Genomic DNA, 16,578 nt, shown 5'->3' on the forward strand with positions numbered 1-16,578 from the left:
CAATATCTCCCCTGCACTGAAGCACCCCACGACCAGGTACCAGGTAACCAGAGACCAACACTATAGGCCAAAGCCTGCCGGAGTTATTCAAATTAGCTAATCATAAGCTGTTTACTCTGCCCTGCCTGGCCTGTCCCATGAAAACTCCAATAAAGGCTGTTGCCTATGCCTTCCCCTTGCTCCTGCCTCCTGATCAACACTGGTGCTCTCCATGTGGCCCTGTGTGGCATGGTGTGCCCCTAGGAAATGTAAGTAATAATTGCTTTTCATTGCATTGGCCTCTCTGTGTGGTCACTCAGTCACCACCTTAAGTTAAAATCCCACAGGTAGAAATGAGACACATTTCTTCGTGTGTCCGTGTGTGTGTGTGTGTGTGTGTGTGTGTAAGTGGGGGCAGGGCACGTCTGCAGAGAGACCCACGGCCCTGGGCCATGCCTTTGGGTGACAGTGTATCAGAAACTAAGCTCAGCATGCAGTGGGATGGGTTGGGTGTTGCTGTGACATCCTCTGTCCTCCCTGGAGCACCCTGGGATTGGGAGCAGGCTGAGCACTGTGGCGCCAGCCCGCAGGTCCATGTGTGCATGTGCACCCAGGAGGCCCTGAGGCATGACCGTGTGTCTTGGCAAACGTGTCTGCACTTGGCTCGCCCTAGCACAGAATCTGCCACTGAGTGCCGGTTCAACAAACATTTGATAAGCGAGTTTGTTTGTCTGAATGGGTAGCAGATTAGGTGCAGCTTTCGAGAAAATTAGTAAATTGTAATTTAGATTCAAGGAACATTACCTGGAATAAAACACAGAACCTAAAGGATGTGAGGTATAGAAAGTGCGTTAGGATCACATGTTACACAGTGAAAAGGTCCTACATATGTGGGTGTTGAAGCCACTTGCCTGTGACTTCTGTCACCTGACTGGATCCTGATTGGTAAGGGTGACCAGGGACAAAATCAGCAGAGGGGCACAGCTGGGGGTGCTTGCTGGCCTGGCGACTCACTGAGCAGTGAGCAGCAGGGGGAAGCTCCACCCAGGGCCCTAGTGAGTATGGGTGTGGGGGGAGGGGCACGTGGGTGGCCCTGATCAGTGTCAGGGTGAGCTCCCCCCATCCCACCTTCCTGTTACCTGTGGAGGGTGTCCAGTTTCTTGCCGTTTTGAAGCAAGAATTGGAAAAAAAAAAAAAAAAAACAAACCGCACAAACAGAGCAAGGAAAGAATGAAGCAACAAAAGCAGAGATTTACTGAAAATGAAAGTATACTCCACGTGATGAGAGAAAGAATGAAGCAACAAAAGCAAAGATTTATTGAAAACAAAAATACACACTACATGGTCGGGCATGGTGGCTCACGCCTGTAATCCCAGTACATTGGGAGGTTGAGGAGGGCAGATCACTTGAGATCAGGAGTTAGAGACCAGCCTGGCCAGCATGGTGAAACCCCATGTCTACTAAAAGTACAAAAACTAGCCGGGCGTGGTGGCACACGCCTGTAATCCCAGCTACTTGGGAGACTGAGGCACGAGAATCGCTTGAACCCAGCCTGCCCTCCAGCCTGGGCAATAGAGTGAGGACTCTGTCTCAAAAACAAAACAAAACAAAACAAAACACTCCACATGATGGAAGCAGGCTGCTGGGAGCAGGCCCGAGTATAGGGGCCCCCAGGTTACAGAATTTTCTGGGGTTTGAATACCCTCTAGAGGTTTCCCATTGGTTACTTGGTGTCCATCCTATGTAAATGATGTAGTGGCCCACAATCAGTCTGATTGGTTGCAGAAAGCAAACAGAGGCTGAGGTGAAATTACAAAAGTTACACCCTATGCAAGCATCTGATTGGTTGTGGCAAGCAATTGGTTGTTTTCTGCAACCAATCAGATACTTTCAATTTTCCATCTGCCACACAGAAAAAGGGGAAGTAGGCTTGCAAAGGGAGTAGTCTCTGGTCCTTTTCTTACTTAGGTGTGAAAAATTGTTTTCTGTTTGATTTAGTTCTAGGAAGTCAGAGTGAATCGGCCTTAGGTTCCGTGCCTCCAGACCCTGTTCTCCTGCCTCATTCCTACCAAGCTGCTCCCTGCAGGGGCCTGATGCCCTCAGGGAAGATTCTATGTATTCACTGTCTGGGGCTGCTCAAGCCACTGCCCTGCGCAGCCCTGCCTCCCACTGGCCTTCTCAATGGCTTTCCGCTCAGGGAACCCCTGCAGCCTGTAGTCTCCAGGCAGGCCTTGGGCCACCAGGCTGGAGAGAGCCGCGGCCCCACTCAGCGGTGCAAGGTGACCCGGCTGTCTTCCTGGCAGGTCCTGGTGGGAGCGGCTGTCCCTTGTTCAGGGGCCCGGGACCGCGTCCCCGTCCCCCGACATGTCCCCCAAGCATGCCTTCAGGGCAGGGTGCAGACTGGAAGGCTGGACTGGCGGGGACACGCGTGTTCTGCATCTCCTAACGCTGTGCCCACTGTGGGTGGGATGGTGACTGGCTTGGGTGGGGTCCAAGGAGGGGGTGACGAATGACACCCTTGGAGAGGGGGCCTGCAAAGGGCACTGTCTGTGGCCACGTGGTTACTGTGGGATTTGGCCTTGGGGAATCTGATGGATGTTGACAGCCAGTTCCTGCCTCTTTTCCTCTTCTGGAGCCCCCTTGCTAGCCTCGCGAAAAACCCCGCGCAGCTCCAGCCGCGGGGCTCGCTCAGGAGCGGCCGCGAGGGGACACCCAGGTCGCGCTGCCGGAAAGCCCTTGTCTGAGCGGGGCACGGGGCTCCACGACAAAAGGACACGATTTGACTTAAATTATGTTTTTCCCTTGATGATATTTTCATTTTCTTTAAAAGGATGTAGTTTTCTTGGACCGTGGACCAAGCTTATTTCTTAAACAGATTCCAGCAAACTCACAAGTGTCCTTCAGCTCTAGGCCTGCTGTGTGTGTGTGTGTGTGTGTGTGTGTGTGTGTGTATGTGTGTGTATGTGTGTGTATGTGTGTGGATGTCTGGGGCCAAGGCCAGGGATGACTGGGCTGTGGTGAGAACCTGACCCTTCCCAGTCTTCCCTGATTTCTCTTGTTCCTGCAGCTACCTAGTTTGGGGATGGATGGGGAAGGAAGCCCCAGGATGGGTCCTCACGTCTCTGCATCCCACTGGGGGCTGCGTACAAATGGATGAGGACCCCCCCTCGAAAGACTCCTGGGTGGTGTAGGCCCTGGATGGGAGAGTTGGGGGGTAGAGCTGGATGTGGGATCTAGATCAGGGATGCTTGGGGCTTTTGATGCCCTGATATGGGATTGAGGAGGGGGCATGGTCAATGCTGAATGGGTGTGAACAGATGACTGGGGATGGGGAGCAAGGGAGATTCTGGTGGGGGAAGCACGGGGAGGTTGAGGTCAGAGCTGGGGAAGCTGAATTCCAGGTTGAGGAGAAGGAGGTGTTGTCGCAGATTGCAGGGAACCCAGAGGACTTGAGCAGGGAACCCCCTGGCCAGGTGGGTGTGGCAGTTGACATTGGAGTTGGGGTGGGGGTGGAGTCGGGAGTGGAGCTGCAGATGGCAGGGGCAGTGTTAAAGGTGGAGGGTGACGGTTGAGGCAGGGAAGGGGCAGTGGGGTGAGGATACCCCATCAGGTTGTCCCATGCCTCTCTGAGAGATGCCTGCCCTTCCACCTGCCCTTCTGGGGTCAGTCCCTCTCACTTCCCCCTTGGCTGAAAAACACACACAGAAGCTGGATGGATGCAGGTGAGTTTATTAGGCAGCATTGTCCCGCAGGGGACAGGCCTGGGTGGGGAGGTGGGGGGCAGCGGCTCCCAGGCTTGCCCCAATCAGCACAGCAGGAGAGGGAGTAGAGGCAGCAGCAGGGCGGGAGCTAGGGAGGGCGGGGCCCTGGGCCCAGATTCTCATGGGTGGGACAGGCAGCCTGGACAGGAACCCGAGGTGCCCGTGGATGGTGTTACTTCAGTATCGTGTCGGCACACTGGTTGTTGATTTCTTCCTGTGGGGAGGGGTGGGAGGCTGAAGGGAGGGGTCTTCTGGGGAAGGAGGGATAGGATGGGGTTGATCGCGGAGGCTGAGCATCAGAGCGCGGAGGTCCAGCGCCCTGAGGTCTTGTGCCTGGGCAGCTGCCCGTGTGCGAGGAGGTTGCTTGGTGAGAGGTGGGGAGGTATTTGGGTGGAGAGAGACGCTCTCAGGGAACAGAGTCCCTGCTCTCAAAGGAGGTCAAGGGCTGTGGGGTGGCGCTGGTGGCCGGGCCCTGCTGCACTCACCAGTTGCTGCACGACGGCCTGTGTCTCCTCGGGGGTCATTGTGTCGGTCACGCAGTCCTTGAGTTTAGAGGATGTGTTTCTTTCCGGCTCCGTGAGGTGGTATCTGTTGACAGAGTCCATGTAGGTGTCCTTGTCTTTGGTCAGAAACTGGTTAATGACCGTCATAAGCTGCGGGCAGAGGTTCCTGGGCTCTGCGGGGAGAGTAGGAGCGTGTGATCAGGGAGGGGTGGGTGCCCCGGGGCTGCAGCGCGGCCCGGGCTTCCCTGGCGGGGCCTACCTGCGAGCAGCGGCAGCAGCAGGAGACCCAGCAGCGCCAGGGCTCGGGCGGACGCCATGCGGTTCGGGGCCGGGGCCGGTAGGTATGCGGGTCACACTGGGGCAGTGCGGACGCAGGTCCCTCTGGCATCTCGGGAGACGCGGTCCTTAAACTCCGTGTCCTGGGGGCGGGCCCGGGTGGCGTGGCTTGGCTGGACAGGGAGGGTAGGGGCGGTAGTGGGGTTTGTGGCACTCCAGCGTAGCAGGTTGCATCTGCGGGTCCCCGCCCCTACCCCGCCCCCAGCCCGTCCCATGGTGCTGGATCCAGGCAGCTGAGGTGCAGACGGGGACCCCTGGCTGGGCGCGGTCCTGGGCGCGTCCCTGCGCGGTCCAGGCGTCCATGCGCGCTGAGACTCTCCGCTGGCTCTGCGGCCTGCCCCGTCGTGTGTGCGTCACGAGGCTTGGGTGCACGCGTTTGAGAATGGGATATGTGTGTGTGAGTGGAATGCGCTGGCGGGAACGTGTGGGGTGTGTGTGGCACCTGAGGTTGGGGTGTTGACTGTGTGGGGTGGGGGTCTGTGATTATATGAATATGAGGGTGTGATTGCGGCTGGGACAGGGCATGTGGCTGCCTCTGCCTCTGCATCTGAGAGAGACAGGAAGTGATGGGAGAGTCTTGTGTGGGGGCCCTGCGGGGCAGGGACAGGGGACCCTTCTTCACTTTATGCCATCTGGAGGTGAAAAGCCAGCTAAGTAGCGGGCTTCATCCTGGGGACAGAGGCTGGGAGACTGCAGCTGAAAGGTGTGGGCTCCAGGAGGGCTGCAGGGGGCTGAGCAGCAGGGTCAGGGAGCAGAAGGCCACCCTCCCTCCATCTTCCTTCCTTCTCTGGACCCCAGAGCACTGTGTCCCCCTCCCACCCCTACAGCTGCAGGTGGAGCCAGCTGGAGGGGTCTCTAGAGGGAAGGGGGTCCTCTGAGGGTAGAGAGGGCCAGGAGGCTCCCTGAGGACCTGAGGCCCCTCTGGGTCTCCCAGGGCTGGGCCTGTGGTCTGATCTGCTTTGCCCTGGGAGAGACGTGCTCAGTGGTGGGGTTTGTGTAGCTGTCACTCAATCACCTGCCTGTGCCCAGCCACACACCTGTGACTCCCATGGGCCCCACCCAATACACATGTGGGTCTTCAAGTGCCATGAGGGGAAGTTCCTGCCTGTGTCACACGCATCCATCCCACCCACCACACTGCAGGTTACAGGACTGCCCCACAAGCGCCACCATGCCAGCCTGACATTACCTGGCACACAGGTATCCTCACCTGCATGACATGATCAGATCATGCACTTTCTATGCCAGGGCCAGTGCCAGGGCAAGCTTGTATCTTCAGCTTTGGGGACACTGTGGGGCGGGTGGTGGCTGGAGGCCAGGGAAGTCACCAGGCTGGAGAGGGTTGATATCAGACATCTCCCGTGCACCACTTTGAGCCACCTCAGCCTCACCTGGGACTCTGGCTGGCACTGGGACCAGCAGTTCCATGAAGGTTTAGAGCATTTCTAGGCTTAGGAAGGGCCTCCCTTGTGATCACTGTGGTCCGGGCTGCACGCCTTGTGACCAAGGGCTCTGGACAGCAGATGCAGCCAGCCAGAGTGTGGGGGTGAGGGGCCTGGGCACAGGAGGGATGGGAGGCCTTCCCTGCACCCCCATGGCCACCATTTCAGAGGGAGGACAGCAATTATTTGGGTTTGTCCTGTGATCGGTGGTGAGAGAAGGCCCCGGGGCAGGTCTAGTGCCAGACAGGCACCCTGTGCTGCAGCCTCGGGGCCACCAGGCATGTGATGGGGCCGGTGTGGGGGTGTCCCCTGGCCAAACACATAGGTAGGGGGTGCTCTGGGGTCAGTGGGTGGGTCTGGGCGTTTGCAAGAGCCATGTTAAGATAGACAGTCCTGAAGGATGGAGGGAGGGGGCAGAGGGGGCAGAGAATGGATGGATGGGGGAGACGGCTCCTGCTGCTTCCTGGCCTCTAAGTGGGGGTGATGGGTGGTAGGTGAGTGCAGTGGGAGCTGCAAGGCTGAGCCAGGGAAGTGGAGGCAGCAGAGATGCAGACCTTGCCTGAGGCTGACTCGGGACTGGGGCTTCTTAGAGGCCAGGGCCCTAGAGCTCCTGGACAGGGAGTTCGCAGGAACAGTGATGCAGCATACAACACAGCACAACTCGACACAACACAATCTGCCACAGCAGAGCAGCGTGCGGTGCACTGGGCTGCAGCAGAGCGTGGCCCAGGGTCCAGGGAGTCATGTAGGCTCCAGGGAATCATGGAGCAAACTGACCTGAGCCGCATCCCTCAGCCAAGGCACAGGCCCCCAGCCTTGAGCCACCCACTTCCTTGGGACAGCCGGATGCCCTAGTATCCCTGGGGCTGAGGACGGGGTTGGGGCTGCTGTCCAAGGTGAGGTCTGACTCTAATCCCCTGTCTCTAATCCCCAGTCGTTTGGGGAACTTGAGCGTCTTCCAGGGGACCCAGTGGTGCTGATGGGATTTCTGGGCACCTCAGCCAGGTCCCCTGCCCACCTCGCCACACTGGTTCCCACTGCAATCTGCCTTTGGGGCCTGTGTGGCCTCTGCTTACTGAGCCCTGTGGTTCCCTGCCAGGCACCGTTGGCCCTCCGGCCAGGCTGGCACCTGGAGAATGGCCTGTCCCCAAATCCTGCACTCTTCCCAGCTCACCCGCTTTGCTTTTCTCCCGCACTGGGAGGTGGGAGCCAGGTTGACACTGGAGCAGGAGCTCCCTCAACTGTGGCTTCACCTTAGGGTTCTGGGCAGGGTTTTGGGCAGTGAGACTTTCTGGATAGGGGCTGGAGGTCAACAGCCTTCCGAGTGGGGGGTGGTCTCATAGCAGAGAGACCCATGGTGGAGGGGTGGGGTGGGCAGGGAGGACGACCCAGCTGTGGAGGAGCTGGGGCAGGCAGGTTACACGGATGCAGTTCACACTCCCTCCTTCTCCCCATCCTCTCCCACGCCCCCCGCGTCCTCTCCTGTCTCTTCCTCCCTGCCCTGTTCTGTCCCTCTTTCCCCTCTGCGTCTCCATCTTCCTGTCCCTTTTTCCTTATTCATTTGTCCTCCCCTTCACTTTCCATTTCTCCCTTTCCCTCCTCCCCTCACCTCTCATCTTTCTATTATGACATATGACACAAATACAGACTAGGACACACCATATAAACTGTATCTTAAGTGATGACTGTGATGCAAACCTCACAATACCCCTGCAGTTCAAGAAAGGTCATGGTGAGCCCCTCCCGGCACCAGCCTCACTGCCTAGAGTTGACCCGTGTCCTGAGTTTGTGGTTTCTTGTTGTTTTAGTGGACGGTTTTGCTACCTAAACATCTTCACATATAATAAGTGTTAATTTTACTCTTTTACAGTTTTTATAACCGTGGTCACCATGTGTGTGTTCTCCCATATCTTACTTTTTTGTTCAAGATTTTTGTTGGTATCAATCCACATTGCTCTCTTTATGGTTTAAAAGCGTCGACCATTGTGTACTGATTCTATTATCGTGAACAACACTACAGGGAGCTTTGATGTGTGGATGTCCTGGCACACATTTAAATTCACATTTGTATGGGTTTGTGCCCATGTGTGGAATTTTAGATGATAAGGCATTCATATTCTTGACTGTCTTAGGTAACAGGAAACCTTGAAAGCAGTTGTACAATGCACACCCTCAGCCACACTGTAGTATTTCCTGCCACTCTAGATCACCACACGCTGGTATCGTCAGTGTCGAGTGAACCATCTGGTAGGCAGGTGTCAGGGGCATCTCATTGGGTTCCCATTTGCATTTTCTGGTGTAAGGAGGTTGAGGCCTCTTTATGTGTTTATTGGTCATTTAGTGAAGTGTGAGTAGAAGGCTTTTTTCCCGTTTATATGTTGCATGTTCATTTCTTTTTTCCATCTCTGGTCATTTGTAGGAGTTTTTTGTATATATATATATATATTTTTTTTTTGGAGACAGGGTTTCTCTCTGCTGCCCAGGCTGGAGAGCACTGGCATGATCTCAGTTCACCGCAGCCTCAACCTCCTGAGCTCAAGTGATCTTTCTGCCTCAGCCTCCTGAGTATCTGGTACTACAGGCGCATGCCACCACACGTGGCTTATTTTTGCATTTTTAGTAGAAATGGGGTTTCGCCATGTTGTCCTGGCTGGTCTCGAACTCCTGAGCTCAGGTGATTCACCCGCCTCGACCTCCCAATGTGAGGAGTTCTTGCTATCTTCTTTTTTTGTTTTTGAGATGGAGTTTCACTCTTGTTGCCCAGGCCGGAGTGGAATGGCGTGATCTCGGCTCACTGCAACTTCTGCCTCCTGGGTTCAAGCTATTCTCCTGCCTCAGCTTCCCGAGTCGCTGGGATTACAAGCACCCACCACCAGGCCCGGCTAATTTTTGTATTTTTAGTAGAGGTAGGGTTTCACCATGTTGGCCAGGGTGGTCTTGAACTCCTAACCTCAGGTGATCCACGCGCCTCAGCCTTCCAAAGTGCTGGGATTACAGGCGTGAGCCACCACTCCCGGCCAGTATTTTCTTGATAAGAGCCCTTGTTTGGTTATTTATTTAAAATGCCTTCTGCAACACTGGGGATTATTAGCTTTGTATTCTCTTGACGGTTTTTATTGAACAGAAGTATAAGGCTTACTGTAAGGAAATTTATCAATGCTTCCTTTCTGCTTGATGTTGTGTGTGTGTGTTTTGCTTAATAAATAGTCTTATCTTTTTATTTTTATTTCTTAATGTGGTTTTATTCCTTTGGAAAAAAGATTCTCATCTCATGGTCATAAAGATATTCTTCTACATAAATACTTGTGAAGTCTTTATTCTTTTGCCTTGTCCATTGAGGTCTTTAAGGTACATGGAATTGACTTTTGTGTAAAATGTGGGTAACAGTCCTCTTACTTTTAAATTATATAGATTCCCTGCTGTCCCAGTACTGTTTAGGACAGGGGTGTGTAATGTTTTGGCTTCCCTGGGCCACACTGGAAGAAGAAGGATTGTTTTGGGTCACACATAAAATACACTAACACTAACAATACCTAATGAGCTAAAAAAACTTAAAATCGCAAAAATCTCATAATGTTTTAAGAAAGTTTACAAATTTGTGTTGGGCCGCACTGAAAGCCACCCTGGGCCGCAAGCATCCTGCGGGCTGCAGATTGGACAAATTTGGTTTTGGAGAAGATGGCCCTTATTCCATTATTCTCAATGTCCCTTTGTCAGAAAGCAAGTGCCCCATAGAGGGACATAGTTTGCTTCTGAGTTCTCTATTTCATGTCGCCAGTCTGTTTGTCTGTATGCCAATGTGGCACTATGTTGAGTACACACTAAAGCTTTAGTTCTTGACTCTGGCAGAGGGGGTCCTTCCGCTTTGGCCTTGTTCCTGGAGTGTCTTTGCTGTTTTTGACCCTCTGCGGTGCCAGACGTTTAGAAACAGCTATTTGAATTCAATGTGGGAGAGAACTGAAGTTTTGATGACATCGAGTATTCCTCTCCATAATGCTGGGATAAGTTGCCATTTATTTTGATTCTCCCTATTTTCTCTCAACAATTTTTTACATATATATTTCTATGGTGCTCTTATACATGTATTAATTGATTGATTCCAAGGCATCTGTTCTTTTTAATGCCATTGTAAATGTTACATTCTTTTAAAGTGTAGGTTTATAAATGTTTGTGTTGCTATATAGAAAATTTTAATTATTCTATATTATTTTGTATTTAGGATTCAAAGACTCTTTAGTATTTTCTCTGTAGATTCTTTAAGATTATTTATATAAATATATCTAATGTGTATTTGTTTCTTCCTCTTCAATATTCATACATTTTACTTGTCTTGCTTTATTGCATTTATAGAATCTCTAGTGCAATGTTGGACAGCAATGGTGAAAATAGGCTTTTTGTTTAGTATCTAAACTCAAGAGGAACTTTTTTGTTTGTTTGTTTTGCTCTTGACAGCATTGTATTTTATATAAATTGTTAAATTTCACATAATTTTAGGCTTTTAAGAAAGTTACACAACATTATATATAAGTACTTCTGGATACCCTTCATCCAGATTCAAGAGGATAGCTTTTGATATTTTATCATTAAATAGGAAGTTTAACGTAAGATATTTTTGGTAGATGTTCTTTGCTAGACTAAAGATATATTATTCTATTTCTATTTTCTAAGGGGATTTTTCAATCTTTTTTGAGACAGGGTCTTGCTTTGTCACCTGGGTTGGAGTGCAGTGGTGCGGTCTTGGCTCACTGCAGCCTCAAACTCCTGGGCTTAAGTGATCCTCCCACCTCAGCCTCCCAAGTAGCTGGGACTACAGGTGGGTGCCACCACACCTGGCTAATTTTTGTAATTTTTTTAGAGACAGAGTTTTGCCCTGTTGCCCAACGTGGTCTCAAACTACTGGCTCAAGTGATCTGCCCACCTTGGCCTCCCAACATGCTGCAATGACAGGTATGAGCCACTGTATCCTGCATCAGACAATTTTTTAAATCGAGAAAAGATGAATGTTATAGCACATCTCACTTGCATTGAATGAACTGTGTGTACAGTTTTTTTCCCCTTAGTTCTGTGATTGTGTTACATTACATCAAATAATTTTCTAATTTGAAAGCTACCTTGCATTTCTGGTGTAAATCCTCCTTTATCAGCATATACTATTTTTAAATGTAATTTAATCCACTTTGCCAATACCTTGCATGGTACATTTTGTCTATGTCCTTGAGTGGTTAAATTTTGGTGTCAGGATGATACCAGCTCATTATGAATTGGGGATGTAGTGGTAATTTCTATTTATTCCAACAGATCTAGTCTTCTTCTTTCCCCAGTCTGCTTTGTACCCCAGAACATGGCCTTTTGTGGATTGCATCATTGGGCTACATTGCCCTTTGGTTTTTGTGGGTCGGGACACTGGAGATATAGCAGGGCACTGAAGGAAAGAGGAGAGTGAGATGAGCGGACTCACTCCCAGGTGCCCTCCTTCAGGACTACAGGTTGGCCATGGCTGCGTTCCTATCCTGGTGGCCGAAGGTCCTGGGAGCCCGCTCTCTCCTACAGTTACAGGTCTCACTGGATTGTAGCAAAGCTTCTTTTCCTTGCCTCCCATTAGATATTTTGCTCTTGCTTGCCTTGGGCATTTTGTTATTGGTTTCCCTTTACTTTGCTCACAGCAGAGCCATAAGCCTGTGAACCCAAGGGTGTCTGAGAGAGATCTCAATCAATTTGAAAGTTTATTTTGCCAAGGCTAGGGATGTGTCTATGACACAGCTTCAGGACGTCCTGAGGACATGTGCCCAAGGTGGTCAGGATACAGCTTGCTTTCATACATTTTAGGGAGACATAATACATCAATCAATGCGTGTAAGATTTACATTGCTTCGATCTGGAAGAGCAGAACAACTTGAAGTGGGGATGGGGGGGCTTCCAGGTAGTAGGTAGATTTAAAAATTTTCTGATTGGCAGTTGGTTCAAAGAGTGAACCAATAGAAAAGAATGTCTGGGTTGTGATAAGGGATTGTGGAGACCAAGGTTTTTATCAAGCAGATGAAGCCTCCAGGTAGCAGGCTTCAGAGAGAATAGATTGTAAATATTTCTTATCAGACTTAAGGTCTGTGTTGATGTTAAATCCTGGTCAGCTTTTCCTGAATTCCAAAAGAGAGATGGGTATAATGAGGCATATCTGACCCCTCCTTCCACTATGACCTGAACTAGTTTTTTAGGTTAACTTTGAATGCCCTTGGTCAAGAGAAGGGTTCCATTCAGATAGTTGCGGGCCTTAGAATTTTATTTTTTGTTTATAGTCATTCATTAAACTCTTGTCACGTATCCTGTGTGAGTGTGCCATTTCCTTCCTGCAGGGACATTGAGTGGTACAGGGAATGCGCCCTCATTATTTATGCTTTGGAAGAATTTGTATAAGATTGGAGTGGTGTAAGCGCCCGACGGGTTCTTCCCGCCTGCTCCACAAACAAAATCAATTCACAGAGACCATAACATTGCAGTAAAGAAAGAGTTTAATTGATGGGAGGCTGGCCATGCCATGTAGGAGACAGAGTTATCATCAAAATGATCTCATTGAAGGCTCAGAAGCTATGGGATTTTCAAAGATGCTTGGTGGGCAGGGGACTTGGTTATATGGAGTGGTGAGGGCTTGGGTTGAAGACGAAAGAATAGGGAGTCAAAGCTGTCTTTTTGCATGGAGTCACTTCTGGATGGGGCCACAGGAGTGGCTGGCTAATGGATCCAGGTGGAGCCATCAGTGTTAGACACACAAAGAAAACCTGAAAAGACATCTCCAAAAGCCAATCTCAGGTTCTACCACAGTGATGGTATCTGCAGAAGTAACTGGGGAAGTTGCATATCTGTGAAATCCAGAATAATTGGTGGCAATTATTTCATATGTTTATTAAAGTTGTTACTTTGTTTTAATAGCTTTATTGAAGTATAGTTGACATATAACAATTACATATACCTAAAGTGTATAGTTTATAATTTTTGTTTATGTCTATACCTTGGCCAAATTAAGAGGGACCATCAGGCACTATCCTCCTAGCTTGATGGTCTCTCATTAGCTTTATAAACACAGTTGAGTTTTGGGGAAGGGCTATTATCATTTTAATTATAAAGTAAATGTCTCTTTTTAATGTTCTCTTCATTAATCTATTAAGTTGATTCTAATTGTACTTTAAAATCGTGTATGTTTATTAAATTAAATTATTTTGTTTTAATATCTTTTAATAAAGTATAATTGACATAACAAATATGTATATCTGAAGTACATAATTTGTGACTTTTGACAGTTGCAAAAATCAGAACCACCATAATGATCAAAATAATGAACACATCCCTCACTTCCAAATGCCTCCTTGTTCCTCTGTGTAACACCCTCTCCTGCATCTCCTTAACCCCTTCCTCCTCTCTAGGCAACCGCTGATCAGCTTTATGTCAGTATAGATTAATTTGCTTCATGTAAATTCAATCATACAGTATGGAATGTTATTATTTCTTCAGAGAGTGTTGTCCTTCTGGTTCATCTGTGTCATGTGTATGAATAGTTTATACCTTTTTTGAATGTTAAATTTAAAAAACTACATATGGTGATACTCACTATTTTTGATGTACGTTTATTTCCATGAGTTTTGACAGCTGTGCCTTCTGTAGGTTTTGTATTGATGTCTGGAATCTCAAGCACTACCACCACAATAGAGATGCCATTTTCTTACTTTCAAATATTCCTTGTGCTGTGCTTTTGTAGTGAAATATTCTCCTTGTCCTCAATTCTGAGCAGCCACTGGTTCATTCTTTATTCTGATACCATTGCGTTTTCTAGAACTGCTTATCATGAAGTCATGCAATATGTAGCTTTGTTGTTTTTGTTGTTGTTGTTCTTTGAGACGGAGTTTCACTCTTGTTGCCCAGGCTGGAGTGCAATGACATGCTCTCGGCTCACCGCAATCTCTGCCTCCCAGGTTCAAGCGATTCTCCTGTCTCAGCCTCCCGAGTAGCTGGGATTACAGGCATGTGCTACCATGTCTGGCTAATGTTTTGTATTTTTAGTCGAGATGGGGTTCTCCATGTTGGTCAGGCTGGTCTCGAACTCGTGACCTCAGATGATCCACCTGCCTCGGCCTCCCAAAGTGTTGGGATTACAGGTGTGAGCCACCACACCCGGCAATATGTAGTTTTTTTGAGTCTCGCATCTTTTAATAATTTGATCATTTACAAATTCTAATTATGATCTTACATTTTTAAAGGTATCAAGTGTCATTACACTTTCTTGATTTCTTTCTTTTCTAGTTTATTGTTGATGTTCAGGAATGGTACTGATTTTAGTATGTTGATTTTATATCCTGCACCTTTAATGAATTTATTGATCAGTTCTGAGAGTTTTTTGGTGGTGCTTTTGGGATTTTCTGCTCATAAGATCATGTCCTCTGCAAGCAGAGACAATTTGACATCCTCCTTTCCAGTCTGGATGCCCTTTGTTTCTTTTTCTTGCCTAATTGCTCTGGCTAGGACTTTCATTACTACATTGAATAAAAGTGGCAAAAATGGACATTCTTGCCTTGTTCCAGATCTTGGAGGAACAGCTTTGTACTTTTCCCTATTCACTATGATGTGAATAGGCTGTGGGCTTGCCATACATCGATTTATTGTGTTGGGCTACATTCCTTCTACACTCAGTTTGTTAAGAGTTTTTACCATGAAGGACTGTTGAATTTTATCATGCTTTTTCTGCACCTATCGAGATGTTCATATGGTTCTTGTACTCATTCTGTTGATGTGATGTGTCTTATTTGTGGATCTGTGTGTCAGGAACCATCCTTGCATCCCTGGGTTGAATTCCACTTGGCACAGGAATGATCACTTTGATGTGCTGCTTCATTTGTTTGGCCAGTATTTTGGGGAGGATGTTTGCATCCACGTTTATCAGTGATATTGGCCTATAGTTTTCTTTGTTGTTGTGTCCTTCCCTGAGTTTGATATCCGGATAATGGTGGCCTTGTAAACTGAATTTGTAAGAATTCTATACTCTTCAATTTTCTGGAAGAGTTTGAGAAGAATTGCTATTAATTCCTCCTAAATATTTGGCAGAATTCTGCAGTGAAGCCATTGGAGTCTGGAATTTTCTTTGATAGGAGACATTTTATTACAGATTCAATTTGTCACTTGTAATTGGTCTGTTCAAAAGTTTGATTTCTTTTCAGTTCAATCTTGGTAGGTTGTATTTTTCCAGGAATTTATACATTTCTGCTAGGTTTTCAAATTGGTGGTTGTATTGTTGTTCATGACAGCCTCTAATGAGAGAAAATCTAATCATGAAAATTCACCCCTAGCTGAGGCCCACTTCCTTCCTCAGTGATGTGGCCGTCACCCAGGCCACAGGTCCGCATACCAGTGTGAGTCAGGCCAGGCCAGGTGGGTGGGAGGCTTGGCCGAGTGGCACCAGGAAATGCTTCTTATTGCTATTGACTCGGCTTGAAGATCCCTAACCTGCATAGGTTTTTGGAATTAAAACAGAAAGGTAAATGTCAGGCCTGGTGAGTTTCCAGACCTCTGGCATGCTCAGCCCCAGGGCTTGCTACCCCACAGGGGTCAGATGCTCCATCTCCCGCTCCAGTCCCTCTCTCACTAGACTTTCTGCTGATGTCCTGTGCACTCAACCAACATGACCCAGTGTCTAGTGAAGTCATGCAGAGCCCATGCAGGAGACACACAGGGCATTGGTGACCTGGTCACACTCCTCAGGGCACATATGGGGTGACCGATGGATGGAGGAGAAGGAAATGGGGGTGCTAAGAGTTCACTCTTGACTTGGAGAAGGAGAACTTGGAGAAGGAGACTTGGAGAAGGTCAGGTGTTGGAACCACCCTGGCAGAGGTCAGAGACAAAAAGAAACCTGAGAGATGGGGCCCAGCAAAGTGGAAAGCTGGGGTGTACAGAGGGAGGGTGGAGGATCAGGTCTCAAGGTCAGCAGGCTGGGTCCTGCCTATTGTGTGTTCTGGCACTGGGTATGGACTCTGTGCTGAGAGATATGGGTAGGTGTCTGGGGTGTGTGGTGACGTGATGAGACCTGGACTCTAAGAGGTCACCTCTGCATTCTGGGCAATGACTTAGGGGTTGGAGGGAGGCTATGGGAAGGTGAACACTTAGACGTACTGCCCACCTAAGACTGGAGTGACCTTGTGAGGTGGCTCTGAAGGGTGTGGGAGGCTGACTTCAGGCAGGAGAGGTAAATGGGACTGAGCTAAAGGGAGGTGCGGGGAGCACTGGTCAGGGCAGAGAGGATGGCTCAACGGCCTGTCTTCTACCGGGGAGTGGCTCAGAGCCAGGGCGGGAGGCCAGCTCTGAGTTGGTGGGAGCCTGGCAGAGGTTTTGCTCAGGAGTCCTGGGAGGCCCCTGGACCTGAGTGACAGGTCTGAGGGGTCTCACTTGCACTTAAGGCATTAAAATGTCCCTGTGCCTTTTGTATCCCATTAGTAGGTCAAGGAACCCAGCAGCAAGGTGGACTTAGGCCTCCAGGGGCTCTGGCTGTCATGGGTGAGGGGAGATGAACAGAGTTG

At 49.3% G+C, this 16,578-nt stretch overlaps 1 protein-coding gene across 3 annotated transcripts in view; it reads right to left on the reverse strand.

Moving 5' to 3' along the window:
• Positions 1-3,689: 3,689 nt before the first annotated feature.
• SCGB2B2 (secretoglobin family 2B member 2) overlaps positions 3,690-16,578 on the reverse strand; it is a 101,073-nt gene continuing 88,184 nt past the window's right edge. Inside the window, exons 2-4 of one of the 3 annotated variants that reach the window (XM_057300748.2) lie at positions 4,504-4,693; positions 4,227-4,417; positions 3,690-3,955 (exon numbers count right to left, since the gene is read on the reverse strand). In XM_057300748.2, the coding sequence (XP_057156731.1) occupies positions 3,914-3,955; positions 4,227-4,417; positions 4,504-4,561 (291 nt within the window). In that variant the 5' untranslated portion in view covers positions 4,562-4,693 and the 3' untranslated portion in view covers positions 3,690-3,913. Of the gene's footprint in view, positions 3,993-4,226; positions 4,418-4,503; positions 4,694-16,578 lie in introns of all 3 variants that reach the window. The other 2 variants (XM_057300747.2, XM_057300746.2) reach the window with 2 other exon arrangements.

This window comes from Pan paniscus, chromosome 20 (genome assembly GCF_029289425.2).
Source record: "Pan paniscus chromosome 20, NHGRI_mPanPan1-v2.0_pri, whole genome shotgun sequence".
Lineage (NCBI taxonomy): Eukaryota > Metazoa > Chordata > Mammalia > Primates > Hominidae > Pan > Pan paniscus.